We start from the raw sequence: 16,677 nt of genomic DNA, 5'->3' as shown, positions 1-16,677 counted from the left end.
TTTGACTAGGTGCAAGGAGGGAAATTTCCCTGTGCCTCCTTGTGTCTCCCTGCACCCCAATGAGACCCAAGGCCTCCTTGGACACTTTTCACCGTGTTTTGTTGGGGGTTGCGGGGGGGGGGGGGGGCGGCTTAAAAAGGCAAGCAGTTAGAAAAAGAAACTCTAAAAATTAGAAGGATTTGAAGGAATGAATCGGTCACAGCTGGTAGAGGTAGCCCAGAAAGTCTTTAACAATAGGAACACCCCGGAGGAGAAGCAGGACAAGAGAATGACTAAGGCAGTGGTAGTTGCATTAAGTGAAATGGGCACCAAGACAAAAGGAGAAGGGGGATGGAAAAGGGAAAGGAAAGGCTGGCAGCAAACTAGGAAGGCATTAGTATGCCTATTGTAGGAAGTGGGGGCACTGGAAGAGAGAATATCCTGGGAGGTTAACAAAGGAAAGCAGAAGGCTGAGGGAAAACCCAGGCTCTGAAGGATTTACACTCAGGGAAGGGGACTAATAGGGCCAAGACTCCTTTTCCTTGAACCCCTTAGAACCCAGAATAATAATTTTTTAGTTTCCTGGTGTGTTCTGGAGCAGCCTTAGCATTTACCTGTGACTTGCCTCACAAAAGTTCAGAAGTCTTGGTGACACCTATGTGGGTAGCCTGGTGTAACTGGGCAACTAAAGTCTGACCTAGAGCCTCTGGGACCAACAGTCTGCCATCTGGTACAGTCCACCAACCATTTGGTCCTCTGGTAGCTTGCTTCTGTTCTGCCAATCCCTCCTCTTGTAAAGGCCCCACTGGTTCTTGGGCGGCTTCCTTGGCAGCTTGGTACTGGGTGACCCTGGTGTTTGACATCCATCTTGACAGAGCCAACGGGACCCATAACATCTAAGAAGACATCGGTCCAGGGAGCCACCGGACAAACTGCCTTTTTCCTTGGACATCAAAGAGGACTGTGGACATTGGAAAGAACACGGTAACTCACTTGTTTCTGGTCATGCCAGTTTGCCCGTACCCCTTTTTTGGACGTGATCTCTTACAGAAACTACAAGCCACCATATCCTTTGAGGGGGACGGAGCACACTTCACTGTGGATCCAAGAAACCCAGGCCCGGACCCATTCTCCCCGGCCTCATTCTTCTAACCTGTCCTCTCTCAGATGAATATCTCTTGCAGGAAAGGGCCAATGTGACTCTGCTTACTTGGGGAAATTACGTCTCTTCCCCATGGTTTGGGCAGAAAACAACCCCCCGGGGGTTAGCAAGTCATCAAGCACCTGTAGTAGTCCAATTGCAAGCCACTGCCACTCCAGCTTGGGTTCGGGAATTCTTAGGGGCAGTTGGATACTGCCGCCTGTGGATACTGGGGTTCGCGGAGATTGCTGAACCTCTGTGCTCAACTGCTGGGGAGGCGCAGCCGTTAAACTAGACCGGAGTGGAGCAACGGGCCTTTGAGAAGCTAAGGAAGGCTCTCGTCTCAGCACCTGCCCTAGCCTTGCCAGACGTCAGGAAGCCCTTCCACCTCTATGTGAGTGAGGTAAGGGGCATTGCCAAAGGGGTTCTCACCCAGACTCTAGGTCCCTGGAAGAGACCTGTGGCCTATCTGTCTAAGACACTAGACCCCCTGGCTGCAGGGTGGCCAGTGTGCCTCCGGGTAGTGGCCGCCACAGCATTGCTGGTAAAGGAGGCAGATAAGCTGACTTTGGGCCAGGAACTAGCCCTGACAACACCCCGTGCTGTGGAAGCCCTCCTTCGAGGTGCTCCAGGAAGATGGATGTCAAACACCAGGGTCACCCAGTACCAAGCTGCCAAGGAAGCCACCCAAGAACCAGTGGGGCCTTTACAAGAGGAGGGATTGGCAGAACAGAAGCAAGCTACCAGAGGACCAAATGGTTGGTGGACTCTACCAGATGGCAGACTGTTGGTCCCAGAGGCTCTAGGTCAGACTTTAGTTGCCCAGTTACACCAGGCTACCCACATAGGTGTCACCAAGACTTCTGAACTTTTGTGAGGCAGGTCACAGGTAAATGCTAAGCAAGGTAAGAGGGTCCCCCTGGGAATTCGGGCCCAGGGAAACTCCCCAGGAGAGCATTGGGAGGTGGATTTCACAGAGATTAAGCCACCGGCATCAGGGTATGAGTACCCGCTAGTTTTTATAGACTCTTTCTCGGGATGGGTTGAAGTCTAGCCCATCAGGACAGAAACTGCCTCTATCATGGTCAAGAAATTACTCCAGGAGATTATACCTAGATTGGGGCTGTCAGCAGTCATAGGATCAGATAATGGCCCCGCCTTTGTAGTCAAGGTATCTCAAAGTACAGCTAAGGTCTTAGGCATAAACTGGAAACTCCATTGTGCATACCGGCCACAGATTCAGGGCAGGTATGAACAGGACTCTAAAAGGATTTTAACTGAATTTATCCCAGAAACCGGTGAAAACTGGACCAACCTCCTGCCCTTTGCCTACTTACAGGCCAGGTGTACCCCCAACCGGGTCGGGTTCTCTCCTTTTGAAATCATGTTTGGTAAACCTCCCCCTATCCTACCCAAAGTTAGGGGAGGAATTAAAAGCTAAAAGTCATAACCATTCCTTGCTCAAGTCCTTGCAGGCTCTGCAGTATATCCAGAGAGCCACCCATAAGCTTGTTCGAGACGCCTTGCCAGTGCCCACCTCGGACCCTGTGCATCCTTTCCAGCCTGGGGACTCAGTGTGGGTAAAGAAGTTCACTACCCAAGGACTCACCCCAACTTGGAAAGGACTATACACTGTCGTCCTGCTGACGGCATCCAGACCTGGCTACACCACTCCCAGCTCCTGCACCAGGAAACGGCCTTGATCCCAGCAGCCAGCGGCCTCACCCGTGAGATCCAGGAGGAGGCTCAACGCCCGCAGGAGGGGAACTGGACTTCAGTGAGGACAGTACTGAAGGGGACCATGGCACTAGGGCACTTGGTAACTGTAAGAACATTTTTTTTCTAGCCAGTGAAAAAGTCCATGGCCAAGTGGGGCTAGATGTGCTAGGGGACAGGAGAGCAGGAACAGAATAGAGAATGTTCCTAAAAGAAGTGGGGTGAGTAAATGAAAATTAAATGTGCCAAGCTGGCAGTTTAGAAAAATTAATTCGGTCTAACTACTTGTAGTTAGGGGGGAGTACAATCCCCTAACAAGTAAAGATGAGTCCATGATTTGACTCATGTACATAAAACCAGTGGGGAATGAAGTATGGTAGCAACCATTTCAGGTGGAAACTGTAGTTTAACTCTAACCCTGTTGTTTGGCTTAACAATATAAAGGTTACTTTGATTTTCTGAATTGTATAAATCATCCCATTCGATTGAATGCCTTATTGATTGTGACTTGACTATTCCATTGATTGTTATCTTACTGGTTTTAGAGAGCACATTCTTCTGTACCTGGAAACAGGACAGCACAATGATCCTAAATTGTTTTAGTGGCCACAGATGGTGCGTTCCAGTTGACTCAGTGATCCTAAGACCAGGACAGTGCAATTACTCTAAACTGCCTCGATGGCTCTAGATAATGAGTTCCTGCCAACTCAGTGGTTCGAGACCCGAGGGCTCTAGATAATGTGTTTCTGTCAATTCAGTGACCCCGAGACCCGAAACTGTAATTAACGTGCTTAATTCTGCTTCTGTAATCTGCTTTTTTGCGAGCCAGGTGCCTCATTCCAAACCCTGAGATGTAATCAATACCTTTGTGATTTTTTGCCTATATAACCCTGGAACTGTGACCAAATGGCTACTATGAGATTTGGGAGTGGCCCCTCATAGTCCCGGATTGCAATAAATGTGACTCTTTAATTCAACTTCTTGAGGCGTCCTTCTGTGATTCTCGGGGTACATTACAACATTTTTTTTAAAAAATATTTTATTTATTTTTTACAGAGAGAAAGGGAGAAGGATAGAGAGTTAGAAACATCAATGAGAGAGAAACATCGATCAGCTGCCTCCTGCACACCCCCTACTGGGGATGTGCCCGCAACCAAGGTACATGCCCTTGACCGGAATCGAACCTGGGACCCTTTAATCCGCAGGCCGATGCTCTATCCACTGAGCCAAACCGGATAGGGCGATTACAACATTATTTATCTTTCCCTAACTGGCTTATTTTGCTTGGCGTAATGCTCTTCAGGTCCATCCATGCTGTTGCAAATAGTAAGTTTATTCTTTTTTTTTTCTTGTTGAGCATTTATTTTTATTTTTTTTAAAAAAATATATTTTATTGATTTTTTACAGAGAGGAAGGGAGAGAGATAGAGAGTTAGAAACATCGATGAGAGAGAAACATTGATCAGCCGCCTCCTGCACACTCCCTACTGGGGATGTGCCCGCAACCCAGGTACATGCCCTTGACCGGAATCGAACCTGGGACCTTTCAGTCCACAGGCCGACGCTCTATTCACTGAGCCAAACCGGTTTCGGCTATTTTTATTTTTTAATCCTCACCCGAAGATATGTTTCCATTGCCTTTTTTTTTTTTTCCTAAACTTCCTTCTCTTTTATTGCAGTGTAGTAATCCATTGGGTATGTACCACAGTTTTTTAATCCACTCATCTGCTGATGGACACTTAAGCTGTTTCCAAATCTTAGCTATGGTAAATTGTGCTGTGAACATAGGGATGCATATATCCTTTCAATTGGTGTTTCTGTTTTTTGGGATATAATCCCAGAAGTGGGATTACTGGGTGGAATGGGAATTCCATTTTTAATTTTTTGAGGAAACTCCAAAATGTTTTCCACAGTGGTTGCATCAGTCTGCATTCCCATCAGCAGTGCATGAAGGTTCCTTTTTCTCTCCTGCTTCCGCACGCCAGTTGGACATCCCCCCGAGGGGTCCCGGACTGTGAGAGGGACAGGAAGGGCTGAGGGACCCCCAACCCCACCCCGAGTGCATGAACTTTGTGCACCGGGCCTCTAGTCTAGACGTATAGCACTAACTCCTAGAAGAAGTAGTTTTGAGTTAAAAGTTGCAGTAAATGGATACTATTCAGAATAAGCCTTCATATAACTATATAATCTATATGAATAAATGATACATATTATATGTGGGTTTTTTTGTTGTTGTTGTTTTGTGTTTCGATTCACACATCTTACAGAAAGAAGAAAGAACAGGAAGGCAGAAGGAGAGTGACTACTCATTCTCTGATGCATAAATAATATACTGTATGCCTGCTCAAGACAGGGCTGGAGGTAAATACCAGGCATGCAAGTGTGGCAGGAGAATTTAGTGAAATACAAAGTTTTATCTGTTCTGCGTATGTGTGTCTTTTCTCTTTAAAACAAGAAGGGCTGAAAGGAGAGGCATCCTGATGTCAAAGGCCGTTCTATCTTCATAAAAGTCGAAAGCAAGTCTGGGAAGAAGTTATGCCCTGAAGAGGCTGGACTCAGGGAGGGTTTTGTAGATATTTAAGACAGCGAAGGGGATGGGAGGTCCGGTCAGCGTGGGCAATGTGCTCTAGTCCTGTGATGATGCCAGTGGCAGGACCCGAGTAGATGGCTCTGGGATGTATCTGGGGAAATCAGGTCCAAGGTCAGTAACCGAATTCCCATGTCTCAAAAGAAAAGAGCTAAGACTTTGGGAGTCCAGGACCTGCTGGAACCACAAGGGCCACAGCAGTCACTGGTGAGATTGATGTCCAGTGACAGGATGGGGGAGGGGCAGGTAAGAAGCCTTCCTTGTACTTGTTTCTATGACTTTTGCACAGCCCTCGGGAGACGGGATCTATTTCTCATCAGCACTGTGGTGCAGGGGTTGGGGGAAGGAATCAAGTTCAGTGAAAGAACATTTAAAAATGCAGTAATTCCTGCACATCTGCGTTTGTAGACGCTGATCACACCTGCTGCATGAGGAGAGGTAGGGAGGAGCCCTGCCTTCACCTGCCTCAGCAAACACTTCAAAGACGTTCTGATCAGTGGTGAGGGCTGTGCCATGCTCAGGCGCCGGGGGAAGGAGAAGGTGGTGGGGCAACTCCTCCAGCTTCTTGCCCCTTTCTTAAAAATCAATCAATCAATCAATCAATAAATAAATCTTTTAAAAAAATCGCCACCCAAGGATATGTTTTTATTAATTTCAGGAAGAGAGGAAGGGAGATGGAGAGAGGGAGAGAAAGAGAAACACCTAGCAGTTGCCTCCCATATGCACCCCTCCCATATATACCTTGCAACCTGGTTATTTTCCCAGACCAGAAATTGAACTCACGGCCTTTTGGTGTACAGGACAATGCTCCAACTCACTGAGCCATACTGGCCAGAGCTCTCGCCCCTTTCTTGAGACCTGTTTCCTTCTTTCCCTTAGGTCTGGCCCCTCTGATGGTCCTCCCTTTCCTACATCAGGGTCGGGGGGACAGGAGCATCTCTTCTCTGGGCAGGAACAGGTAGAGGAGAGCCAGGCGGGTGCCTCTGGGAGAGGAGCCTGATTGACATCTGAATTCTGGGTTTCCCAATGCTGCCCTGGGAGACCTAGTCCTTGGTGTGAAGAGATGAAAGGGGAGAAAGGAGAACAGAAGGGAAGGGGAGGAGACTCTCCCAATTGGAAGGAATCTGAGGGAGTCAAGAAGCCCAGATGGGAACAGAGAGCTCACAGCTGCAATAAACAAAGAGGAGAGGACAGGGACCCGGCTGGATTGATGGGGACAGAAGGGAGTCCTATGGTGTTTTAGGTTTCTGGGTTTTGGGGAGGGAATGCTGGGACTCTGCTTAGGGTGGATCTCAGTAGACTTGTGTTTGCCTGTGTTATCGGTGGGCCCAGGCTCCAGCCTCCCTCCCGGGGACCCTCCCAAAGAGATACTTGGAAGTTTGTGAGCCCCAGGCCCCAAGGAAAGGGGAGGCAGTCTCTGGTAGGGGTGGGGGTAGGGGTGGGAGTGAGAGGCCGCTGCCCAGGATCAGGGAAGGGATCCCTCTAGGCCAGTGGTTCTCAACCTTCTGGCCCTTTAAATACAGTTCCTCATGTTGTGACCCAACCATAAAATTATTTTCGTTGCTACTTCATAACTGTAATGTTGCTACTGTTATGAATCTTAATGTAAATATCTGATATGCAGGATGGTCTTAGGCAGGGGTGGGCAAACTTTTTGACTTGAGGGCCACAATGGGTTCTTAAACTGGACCGGAGGGCCGGAACAAAAGCATGGATGGAGTGTTTGTGTGAACTAATATAAATTCAAAGTGAACATCATTACATAAAAGGGTATGGTCTTTTTTTTTTTTTTTTTTTTAGTTTTATTCATTTCAAACGGGCCGGATCTGGCCCGCGGGCCGCCGTAGTTTGCCCACAGCTGGTCTTAGGTGACCCCTGTGAAAGGGTCTTTCGACCGCCTAAGGGGTCGTGACCCACAGGTTGAGAACCGCTTCTCCAGGCTCTCAGAGGCCTGCAGTGCCACTGCAGGGTGTGCTCTCGGTTCACCATCTCTCCTTGAGAGGAATTTCTCAGAGACCAGGAGCAGCCCAGGTCCCACCCTCCCCGCCAACTTCCCTTCTACTGCCCACAGGTCTGGGCACCTGGGCCAGGAGGAAACTCCTGGGGTGGTGAGGACATACAATTCACCAGTCTGAGCTACTGACCCGCCCACACCCTCCCACAACCCTTAGTGACAATGGCTTCCCCAGGGACACAAACGTGCAGGAACAGATACGTGGGTGGGAAGCCAGAACAGCTGTTTATTCAATTACATTTATTTATTTATTTATTTTTAAAAACATATTTTATTGATTTTCTACAGAGAGGAAGGGAGAGAGATAGAGAGCCAGAAACATCGATGAGAGAGAAACATCGACCAGCTGCCTCCTGCACATCTCCCACTGGGGACGTGCCCGCAACCCAGGTACATGCCCTTGACCGGAATCGAACCCGGAACCCTTTAGTCCGCAGGCCAACGCTCCATCCACTGAGCCAAGCCGGTTTCGGCTATTCAGTTACATTTAAATGATATTTACAAGGAAGAGGTGGGGTGCAGTGGGGAGCAGGGGGTCAGGTCCAGGGTTCAAGAGGGGACAGTCCTGCTGCCTCCTCTCACACTCCCTCCTCTGCCTCTCTGGGCCTGGCAGCTCAGCCATGCGGCGGGGGGTGGGGGGGCTAGAAATACGGAAGGGACAGTTGCAGCAGGAGAAGGGATGAGGCAAGGCCAGCATGGGAGAAGAAGGACTGCTCTGGGGCCCCTGAGTCCTCCCTGTCTTCTAACCCGCTTCTTGCCCCTTGGATAGGGGCTCCAAACCCTGGTGTGGCTGGTGGGGATCCCCTGGGCTCCAGGCTGGTCACTGGGCTATGGCTTTTGGGTGGCCTGAGACTCTTCAGTCCTGGAAAGGGAGAAGAGGGGCTTGAAGGATTGACAGAGGCTCTTCTTCACTTCCCTCCCCAGTCCCTTCAGCTTCCTTACCTCTTACAGCCTTTGCAGCCCTTTCTCTTCTTGCCAGACTTGTCCTTCTTACTGCGTTGGGCTGGTTTCCGTGGGGCTGGTGATGTGTCCAGACGCTGCATCAGCCTCTGCACCCAGGCCTCCTTAGGGTCTGTGCACAGCTCTGCCTGAGAGTGCTTCCGAGGTGAGAACCTGGAGTCGGGCATTAGCAAGCCTGTCCTCGTCTTGCCCACCTTGCCCAGCCCACCCAGCTTCACCCACGCCCTCGCACCACTCACAGGATAGCCGGGATGGGGCAGCCCAAGCTTGGCTCCTGCTTCCTGTAGCTGCGGACAAGCGTGTCAGGAATCTTCCTTTCGCCGAAGCCTGTTTGGCTCAGTGGATAGAGCGTCAGCCTGCGGACTGAAGGGTCCCAGGTTCGATTCCGGTCAGGGGCATATACCTGGGTTGCGGGCACATTGCCAGTGGGGAGTGTGCAGGAGGCAGCTGATCGATGTTTCTCTCTCATCAATGTTTCTATCTCTCTCCCTTCCTCTCTGTAAAGAATTAATAAAATATATATATATATATATTTTTTTTTTAAGAAGTGAGTTTTCTTTTTTTTTTTTTTTTTTTAAATATATTTTATTGATTTTTTACAGAGAGGAAGGGAGAGAGATAGAGAGTTAGAAACATCGATGAGAGAGAAACATCGATCAGCTGCCTCCTGCACATCTCCTAGTGGGGATGTGCCCGCAACCCAGGTACATGCCCTTGACCGGAATCGAACCTGGGACCTTTCAGTCCGCAGGCCGACGCTCAATCCACTGAGCCAAACCGGTTTCGGCTTAATAAAATATATTTAAAAAAAAAAAAGAATCTTCCTTTCACTGTACTTGAGGCAACAGTCCTGTGCCCCTCCATCACTGCCTGCAGAGGGCGATCACAGGGGCCAGGGGCTACCTATAGGCTCCCAGCCAGGCCTCTCCAGCCCCTTTCCCCATCCTAGGCTGCTCCCTACTTGATACCTGGGGTCCAGGGGATGCAGAAGGCCAGGACCAGGAAAAGGAGGCTCAGAGCCAGTGACTGAGCCATGGCTGTGGTAGAGGGTGAGAGTGAGGCCACAGTTGTGGGTGAGGTGTAAGCTGCAATTTGGGGTCCTGGAGTGGGTGGGCCTTTTATTAAAGCTGTACATCCCTTGTTTATTTTCTCACTCATCCAGGCATTCTGACCTCCTCATCCTTTCTGGCAAAAGTCCTTGTCACAGGCTCCTTCATAAATTATTTATTTATTTTTTTATTGTTTAAAGTGTTACATATGTCTCCTCTCCCCCCTACCCCCCGCCACTCCCACCCGCTAGGACAAACCCCCAGCCTCCTTGGTTATGTTGTGTCCTTTGTTTATGCTAATACGCATGCATACAAGTCCTTTGGTTGCTCTCTTACCCCTCCCCTGTCTTCTCTCTGAGGTTGGATCTGTTCAGTGTTCTTTTTGTCTCTGATCTATTTTACTTCATCAGTTTATGTTGTTCATTATATCTCACATATGAGTGAGATCATATGATATTTATCTTTCTCCGACTGGCTTATTTTGCTTAGCGTAATGCTCTTCAGGTCCATCCATGCTGTTGCAAATGGTAAAAGTTTCTTCTTTTTTTTTTTCTTGTTGAGCATTTATTTTTATTTATTTTTATTTTTTTATTTATTTTTATTTTATTTTTTTAAATATATTTTATTGATTTTTTTACAGAGAGAAAGGGAGAGAGATAGAGAGTTAGAAACATCGATCAGCTGCCTCCTGCACATCTCCTACTGGGGATGTGCCCGCAACCAAGGTACATGCCCCTGACCGGAATCGAACCTGGGACCTTTCAGTCCCCAGGCCGACGCTCTATCCACTGAGCCAAACCGGCTTCGGCTTATTTTTATTTTTTAATCCTCACCCGAAGATATGTTTCCATTGCCTTTTTTAATAAAGTTTCTCCTTTTTTATAGCAGTGTAGTAATCCATTGTGTAGATGTACCACAGTTTTTTAATCCACTCATCAGCTGATGGGCACTGAAGCTGTTTTCAAATCTTAGCTATTGTAAATTGTGCTATGAACATAGGGGTGCATATATCCTTTCTGATTGGTGTTTCTGGTTTTTGGGATATATTTCCAGAAGTAGGATCACTGGGTCGAATGGGAGTTCCATTTTTAATTTTTTGAGGAAACTCCAAACTGTCTTCCACAGTGGCTGCATCAGTCTGCATTCCCACCAGCAGTGCATGAAGGTTCCTTTTTCTCTCCTGCCTCCACCGGGCAGTTGGACATCCCCCGAGTGGTCCCGGACTGTGAGAGGGTCAGGCAGGGCTGAGGGACCTCCACCCACACACCTCCCACCCCGAGTGCATGGATTTTGTGCACCGGGCCTCTAGTCTAGACATATAGCAGTAATTCCTAGAAGAAGTAGCTTTGATTTAAAAGTTGCAGTAAATGGATACTATTCTGAATAAGTCTTCATATAACTATCTAAATTATATAAATAAATGGTACATATTATTTGTGGGTTTATTTTGTTTGTTTTGTGTTTTGAATCACACATCTTACAGAAAGAAGAAAGAACAACAGGAAGGAAGACAAGGAGAGTGACTACTCATTCTCTGATGCATAAATAACATACTGTATGCCTGCTCAAGACAGGGCTGGAGGTAAATACCAGGCATGCAAGTGTGGCAGGAGAATTTAGTGAAATACAAAGTTTTATCTGTTCTGCGTATGTGTGTCTTTTCTCTTTAAAACAAGCAAGGGTTTTGGCAGGGCTGAGAGAAGAGGCATCCCGATGTCAAAGGCCATTCTATATTTATAAAAGTCGAAAGCAAGTCTAGGAAGAAGTTATGCCCTGAAGAGGCTGGACTCAGGGAGGGTTTTGTAGATATTTAAGACAGCGGAGGGGATGGGAGGTCCGGTCAGCGTGGGCAATGTGCTCTAGTCCTGTGATGATGCCAGTGGCAGGACCCGAGTAGATGGCTCTGGGATGTATCTGGGGAAATCAGGTCCAAGGTCAGTAACCGAATTCCCATGTCTCAAAAGAAAAGAGCTAAGACTTTGGGAGTCCAGGACCTGGAGAGCCATACCTGCTGGAACCACAAGGGCCACAGCAGTCACTGGTGAGATTGATGTCCAGTGACAGGATGGGGGAGGGGCAGGTAAGAAGCCTTCCTTGTACTTGTTTCTATGACTTTTGCACAGCCCTCGGGAGACGGGATCTATTTCTCATCAGCACTGTGGTGCAGGGGTTGGGGGAAGGAATCAAGTTCAGTGAAAGAACATTTAAAAATGCAGTAACTCTTGCACATCTGCGTTTGTAGACGCTGATCACACCTGCTGCATGAGGAGAGGTAGGGAGGAGCCCTGCCTTCACCTGCCTCAGCAAACACTTCAAAGATGTTCTGATCAGTGGTGAGGGCTGTGCCATGCTCAGGCTCCGGGGGAAGGAGAAGGTGGTGGGGCAACTCCTCCAGCTTCTTGCCCCTTTCTTAACAATGAATCAATCAATCAATCAATTGATAGATCTTTTAAAAAAATCCCCTCCCCAAGAATATGTTTTTATTAATTTCATAAAGGGAGGAAGGGAGATGGAGAGAGGGAGAGAAAGAGAAACACCTAGCAGTTGCCTCCCATATGCACCCCTCCCATATATACCTTGCAACCTGGTTATTTTCCCAGACCAGAAATTGAACTCACGGCCTTTTGGTGTACAGGACAATGCTCCAACTCACTGAGCCATACTGGCCAGAGCTCTCGCCCCTTTCTTGAGACCTGTTTCCTTCTTTCCCTTAGGTCTGGCCCCTCTGATGGTCCTCCCTTTCCTACATCAGGGTCGGGGGGACAGGAGCATCTCTTCTCTGGGCAGGAACAGGTAGAGGAGAGCCAGGCGGGTGCCTCTGGGAGAGGAGCCTGATTGACATCTGAATTCTGGGTTTCCCAATGCTGCCCTGGGAGACCTAGTCCTTGGTGTGAAGAGATGAAAGGGGAGAAAGGAGAACAGAAGGGAAGGGGAGGAGACTCTCCCAATTGGAAGGAATCTGAGGGAGTCAAGAAGCCCAGATGGGAACAGAGAGCTCACAGCTGCAATAAACAAAGAGGAGAGGACAGGGACCCGGCTGGATTGATGGGGACAGAAGGGAGTCCTATGGTGTTTTAGGTTTCTGGGTTTTGGGGAGGGAATGCTGGGACTCTGCTTAGGGTGGATCTCAGTAGACTTGTGTTTGCCTGTGTTATCGGTGGGCCCAGGCTCCAGCCTCCCTCCCGGGGACCCTCCCAAAGAGATACTTGGAAGTTTGTGAGCCCCAGGCCCCAAGGAAAGGGGAGGCAGTCTCTGGTAGGGGTGGGGGTAGGGGTGGGAGTGAGAGGCCGCTGCCCAGGATCAGGGAAGGGATCCCTCTAGGCCAGTGGTTCTCAACCTTCTGGCCCTTTAAATACAGTTCCTCATGTTGTGACCCAACCATAAAATTATTTTCGTTGCTACTTCATAACTGTAATGTTGCTACTGTTATGAATCTTAATGTAAATATCTGATATGCAGGATGGTCTTAGGCAGGGGTGGGCAAACTTTTTGACTTGAGGGCCACAATGGGTTCTTAAACTGGACCGGAGGGCCGGAACAAAAGCATGGATGGAGTGTTTGTGTGAACTAATATAAATTCAAAGTGAACATCATTACATAAAAGGGTATGGTCTTTTTTTTTTTTTTTTTTTTAGTTTTATTCATTTCAAACGGGCCGGATCTGGCCCGCGGGCCGCCGTAGTTTGCCCACAGCTGGTCTTAGGTGACCCCTGTGAAAGGGTCTTTCGACCGCCTAAGGGGTCGTGACCCACAGGTTGAGAACCGCTTCTCCAGGCTCTCAGAGGCCTGCAGTGCCACTGCAGGGTGTGCTCTCGGTTCACCATCTCTCCTTGAGAGGAATTTCTCAGAGACCAGGAGCAGCCCAGGTCCCACCCTCCCCGCCAACTTCCCTTCTACTGCCCACAGGTCTGGGCACCTGGGCCAGGAGGAAACTCCTGGGGTGGTGAGGACATACAATTCACCAGTCTGAGCTACTGACCCGCCCACACCCTCCCACAACCCTTAGTGACAATGGCTTCCCCAGGGACACAAACGTGCAGGAACAGATACGTGGGTGGGAAGCCAGAACAGCTGTTTATTCAATTACATTTATTTATTTATTTATTTTTAAAAACATATTTTATTGATTTTCTACAGAGAGGAAGGGAGAGAGATAGAGAGCCAGAAACATCGATGAGAGAGAAACATCGACCAGCTGCCTCCTGCACATCTCCCACTGGGGACGTGCCCGCAACCCAGGTACATGCCCTTGACCGGAATCGAACCCGGAACCCTTTAGTCCGCAGGCCAACGCTCCATCCACTGAGCCAAGCCGGTTTCGGCTATTCAGTTACATTTAAATGATATTTACAAGGAAGAGGTGGGGTGCAGTGGGGAGCAGGGGGTCAGGTCCAGGGTTCAAGAGGGGACAGTCCTGCTGCCTCCTCTCACACTCCCTCCTCTGCCTCTCTGGGCCTGGCAGCTCAGCCATGCGGCGGGGGGTGGGGGGGCTAGAAATACGGAAGGGACAGTTGCAGCAGGAGAAGGGATGAGGCAAGGCCAGCATGGGAGAAGAAGGACTGCTCTGGGGCCCCTGAGTCCTCCCTGTCTTCTAACCCGCTTCTTGCCCCTTGGATAGGGGCTCCAAACCCTGGTGTGGCTGGTGGGGATCCCCTGGGCTCCAGGCTGGTCACTGGGCTATGGCTTTTGGGTGGCCTGAGACTCTTCAGTCCTGGAAAGGGAGAAGAGGGGCTTGAAGGATTGACAGAGGCTCTTCTTCACTTCCCTCCCCAGTCCCTTCAGCTTCCTTACCTCTTACAGCCTTTGCAGCCCTTTCTCTTCTTGCCAGACTTGTCCTTCTTACTGCGTTGGGCTGGTTTCCGTGGGGCTGGTGATGTGTCCAGACGCTGCATCAGCCTCTGCACCCAGGCCTCCTTAGGGTCTGTGCACAGCTCTGCCTGAGAGTGCTTCCGAGGTGAGAACCTGGAGTCGGGCATTAGCAAGCCTGTCCTCGTCTTGCCCACCTTGCCCAGCCCACCCAGCTTCACCCACGCCCTCGCACCACTCACAGGATAGCCGGGATGGGGCAGCCCAAGCTTGGCTCCTGCTTCCTGTAGCTGCGGACAAGCGTGTCAGGAATCTTCCTTTCGCCGAAGCCTGTTTGGCTCAGTGGATAGAGCGTCAGCCTGCGGACTGAAGGGTCCCAGGTTCGATTCCGGTCAGGGGCATATACCTGGGTTGCGGGCACATTGCCAGTGGGGAGTGTGCAGGAGGCAGCTGATCGATGTTTCTCTCTCATCAATGTTTCTATCTCTCTCCCTTCCTCTCTGTAAAGAATTAATAAAATATATATATATATATATTTTTTTTTTAAGAAGTGAGTTTTCTTTTTTTTTTTTTTTTTTTAAATATATTTTATTGATTTTTTACAGAGAGGAAGGGAGAGAGATAGAGAGTTAGAAACATCGATGAGAGAGAAACATCGATCAGCTGCCTCCTGCACATCTCCTAGTGGGGATGTGCCCGCAACCCAGGTACATGCCCTTGACCGGAATCGAACCTGGGACCTTTCAGTCCGCAGGCCGACGCTCAATCCACTGAGCCAAACCGGTTTCGGCTTAATAAAATATATTTAAAAAAAAAAAAGAATCTTCCTTTCACTGTACTTGAGGCAACAGTCCTGTGCCCCTCCATCACTGCCTGCAGAGGGCGATCACAGGGGCCAGGGGCTACCTATAGGCTCCCAGCCAGGCCTCTCCAGCCCCTTTCCCCATCCTAGGCTGCTCCCTACTTGATACCTGGGGTCCAGGGGATGCAGAAGGCCAGGACCAGGAAAAGGAGGCTCAGAGCCAGTGACTGAGCCATGGCTGTGGTAGAGGGTGAGAGTGAGGCCACAGTTGTGGGTGAGGTGTAAGCTGCAATTTGGGGTCCTGGAGTGGGTGGGCCTTTTATTAAAGCTGTACATCCCTTGTTTATTTTCTCACTCATCCAGGCATTCTGACCTCCTCATCCTTTCTGGCAAAAGTCCTTGTCACAGGCTCCTTCATAAATTATTTATTTATTTTTTTATTGTTTAAAGTGTTACATATGTCTCCTCTCCCCCCTACCCCCCGCCACTCCCACCCGCTAGGACAAACCCCCAGCCTCCTTGGTTATGTTGTGTCCTTTGTTTATGCTAATACGCATGCATACAAGTCCTTTGGTTGCTCTCTTACCCCTCCCCTGTCTTCTCTCTGAGGTTGGATCTGTTCAGTGTTCTTTTTGTCTCTGATCTATTTTACTTCATCAGTTTATGTTGTTCATTATATCTCACATATGAGTGAGATCATATGATATTTATCTTTCTCCGACTGGCTTATTTTGCTTAGCGTAATGCTCTTCAGGTCCATCCATGCTGTTGCAAATGGTAAAAGTTTCTTCTTTTTTTTTTTCTTGTTGAGCATTTATTTTTATTTATTTTTATTTTTTTATTTATTTTTATTTTATTTTTTTAAATATATTTTATTGATTTTTTTACAGAGAGAAAGGGAGAGAGATAGAGAGTTAGAAACATCGATCAGCTGCCTCCTGCACATCTCCTACTGGGGATGTGCCCGCAACCAAGGTACATGCCCCTGACCGGAATCGAACCTGGGACCTTTCAGTCCCCAGGCCGACGCTCTATCCACTGAGCCAAACCGGCTTCGGCTTATTTTTATTTTTTAATCCTCACCCGAAGATATGTTTCCATTGCCTTTTTTAATAAAGTTTCTCCTTTTTTATAGCAGTGTAGTAATCCATTGTGTAGATGTACCACAGTTTTTTAATCCACTCATCAGCTGATGGGCACTGAAGCTGTTTTCAAATCTTAGCTATTGTAAATTGTGCTATGAACATAGGGGTGCATATATCCTTTCTGATTGGTGTTTCTGGTTTTTGGGATATATTTCCAGAAGTAGGATCACTGGGTCGAATGGGAGTTCCATTTTTAATTTTTTGAGGAAACTCCAAACTGTCTTCCACAGTGGCTGCATCAGTCTGCATTCCCACCAGCAGTGCATGAAGGTTCCTTTTTCTCTCCTGCCTCCACCGGGCAGTTGGACATCCCCCGAGTGGTCCCGGACTGTGAGAGGGTCAGGCAGGGCTGAGGGACCTCCACCCACACACCTCCCACCCCGAGTGCATGGATTTTGTGCACCGGGCCTCTAGTCTAGACATATAGCAGTAATTCCTAGAAGAAGTAGCTTTGATTTAAAAGTTGCAGTAAATGGATA

The 16,677-nt window shown here is 48.6% G+C and overlaps 2 protein-coding genes and 1 long non-coding RNA gene across 3 annotated transcripts in view; 1 reads left to right on the top strand and 2 right to left on the bottom strand.

Moving 5' to 3' along the window:
* LOC139020493 (uncharacterized) overlaps nucleotides 1-3,795 on the top strand; it is a 39,965-nt gene extending 36,170 nt beyond the window's left edge. The window contains exon 4 of the long non-coding RNA XR_011473319.1: nucleotides 855-3,795. This is a non-coding gene — a long non-coding RNA (uncharacterized lncRNA). The remainder of the gene's footprint in view (nucleotides 1-854) is intronic.
* A 4,433-nt stretch (nucleotides 3,796-8,228) lies between these two features.
* LOC139020490 (C-C motif chemokine 21-like) lies at nucleotides 8,229-9,431 on the bottom strand. The gene is made up of 5 exons (XM_070430125.1): nucleotides 9,365-9,431; nucleotides 9,228-9,266; nucleotides 8,636-8,723; nucleotides 8,379-8,549; nucleotides 8,229-8,298 (listed from the first exon to the last, which is right to left on the bottom strand). The coding sequence occupies exons 1-5, from the start codon at nucleotides 9,429-9,431 to the stop codon at nucleotides 8,265-8,267; spliced, it is 399 nt and encodes a 132-aa protein (XP_070286226.1). The 3' UTR covers nucleotides 8,229-8,264.
* Nucleotides 9,432-14,086: 4,655 nt separating this feature from the next.
* On the bottom strand, nucleotides 14,087-15,289 carry LOC139020489 (C-C motif chemokine 21-like). The gene is made up of 5 exons (XM_070430124.1): nucleotides 15,223-15,289; nucleotides 15,086-15,124; nucleotides 14,494-14,581; nucleotides 14,237-14,407; nucleotides 14,087-14,156 (listed from the first exon to the last, which is right to left on the bottom strand). The coding sequence occupies exons 1-5, from the start codon at nucleotides 15,287-15,289 to the stop codon at nucleotides 14,123-14,125; spliced, it is 399 nt and encodes a 132-aa protein (XP_070286225.1). The 3' UTR covers nucleotides 14,087-14,122.
* Nucleotides 15,290-16,677: the final 1,388 nt, after the last annotated feature.

The sequence above is a fragment of the Myotis yumanensis genome, unplaced genomic scaffold (assembly GCF_028538775.1).
Source record: "Myotis yumanensis isolate MYYU_CA2020_CCGP unplaced genomic scaffold, mMyoYum1.0.hap1 SCAF_12, whole genome shotgun sequence".
NCBI lineage: Eukaryota > Metazoa > Chordata > Mammalia > Chiroptera > Vespertilionidae > Myotis > Myotis yumanensis.
The sequence above is the reverse complement of the archived record's forward strand: the minus strand, read 5'-3'. Positions and strand labels throughout refer to the sequence as shown.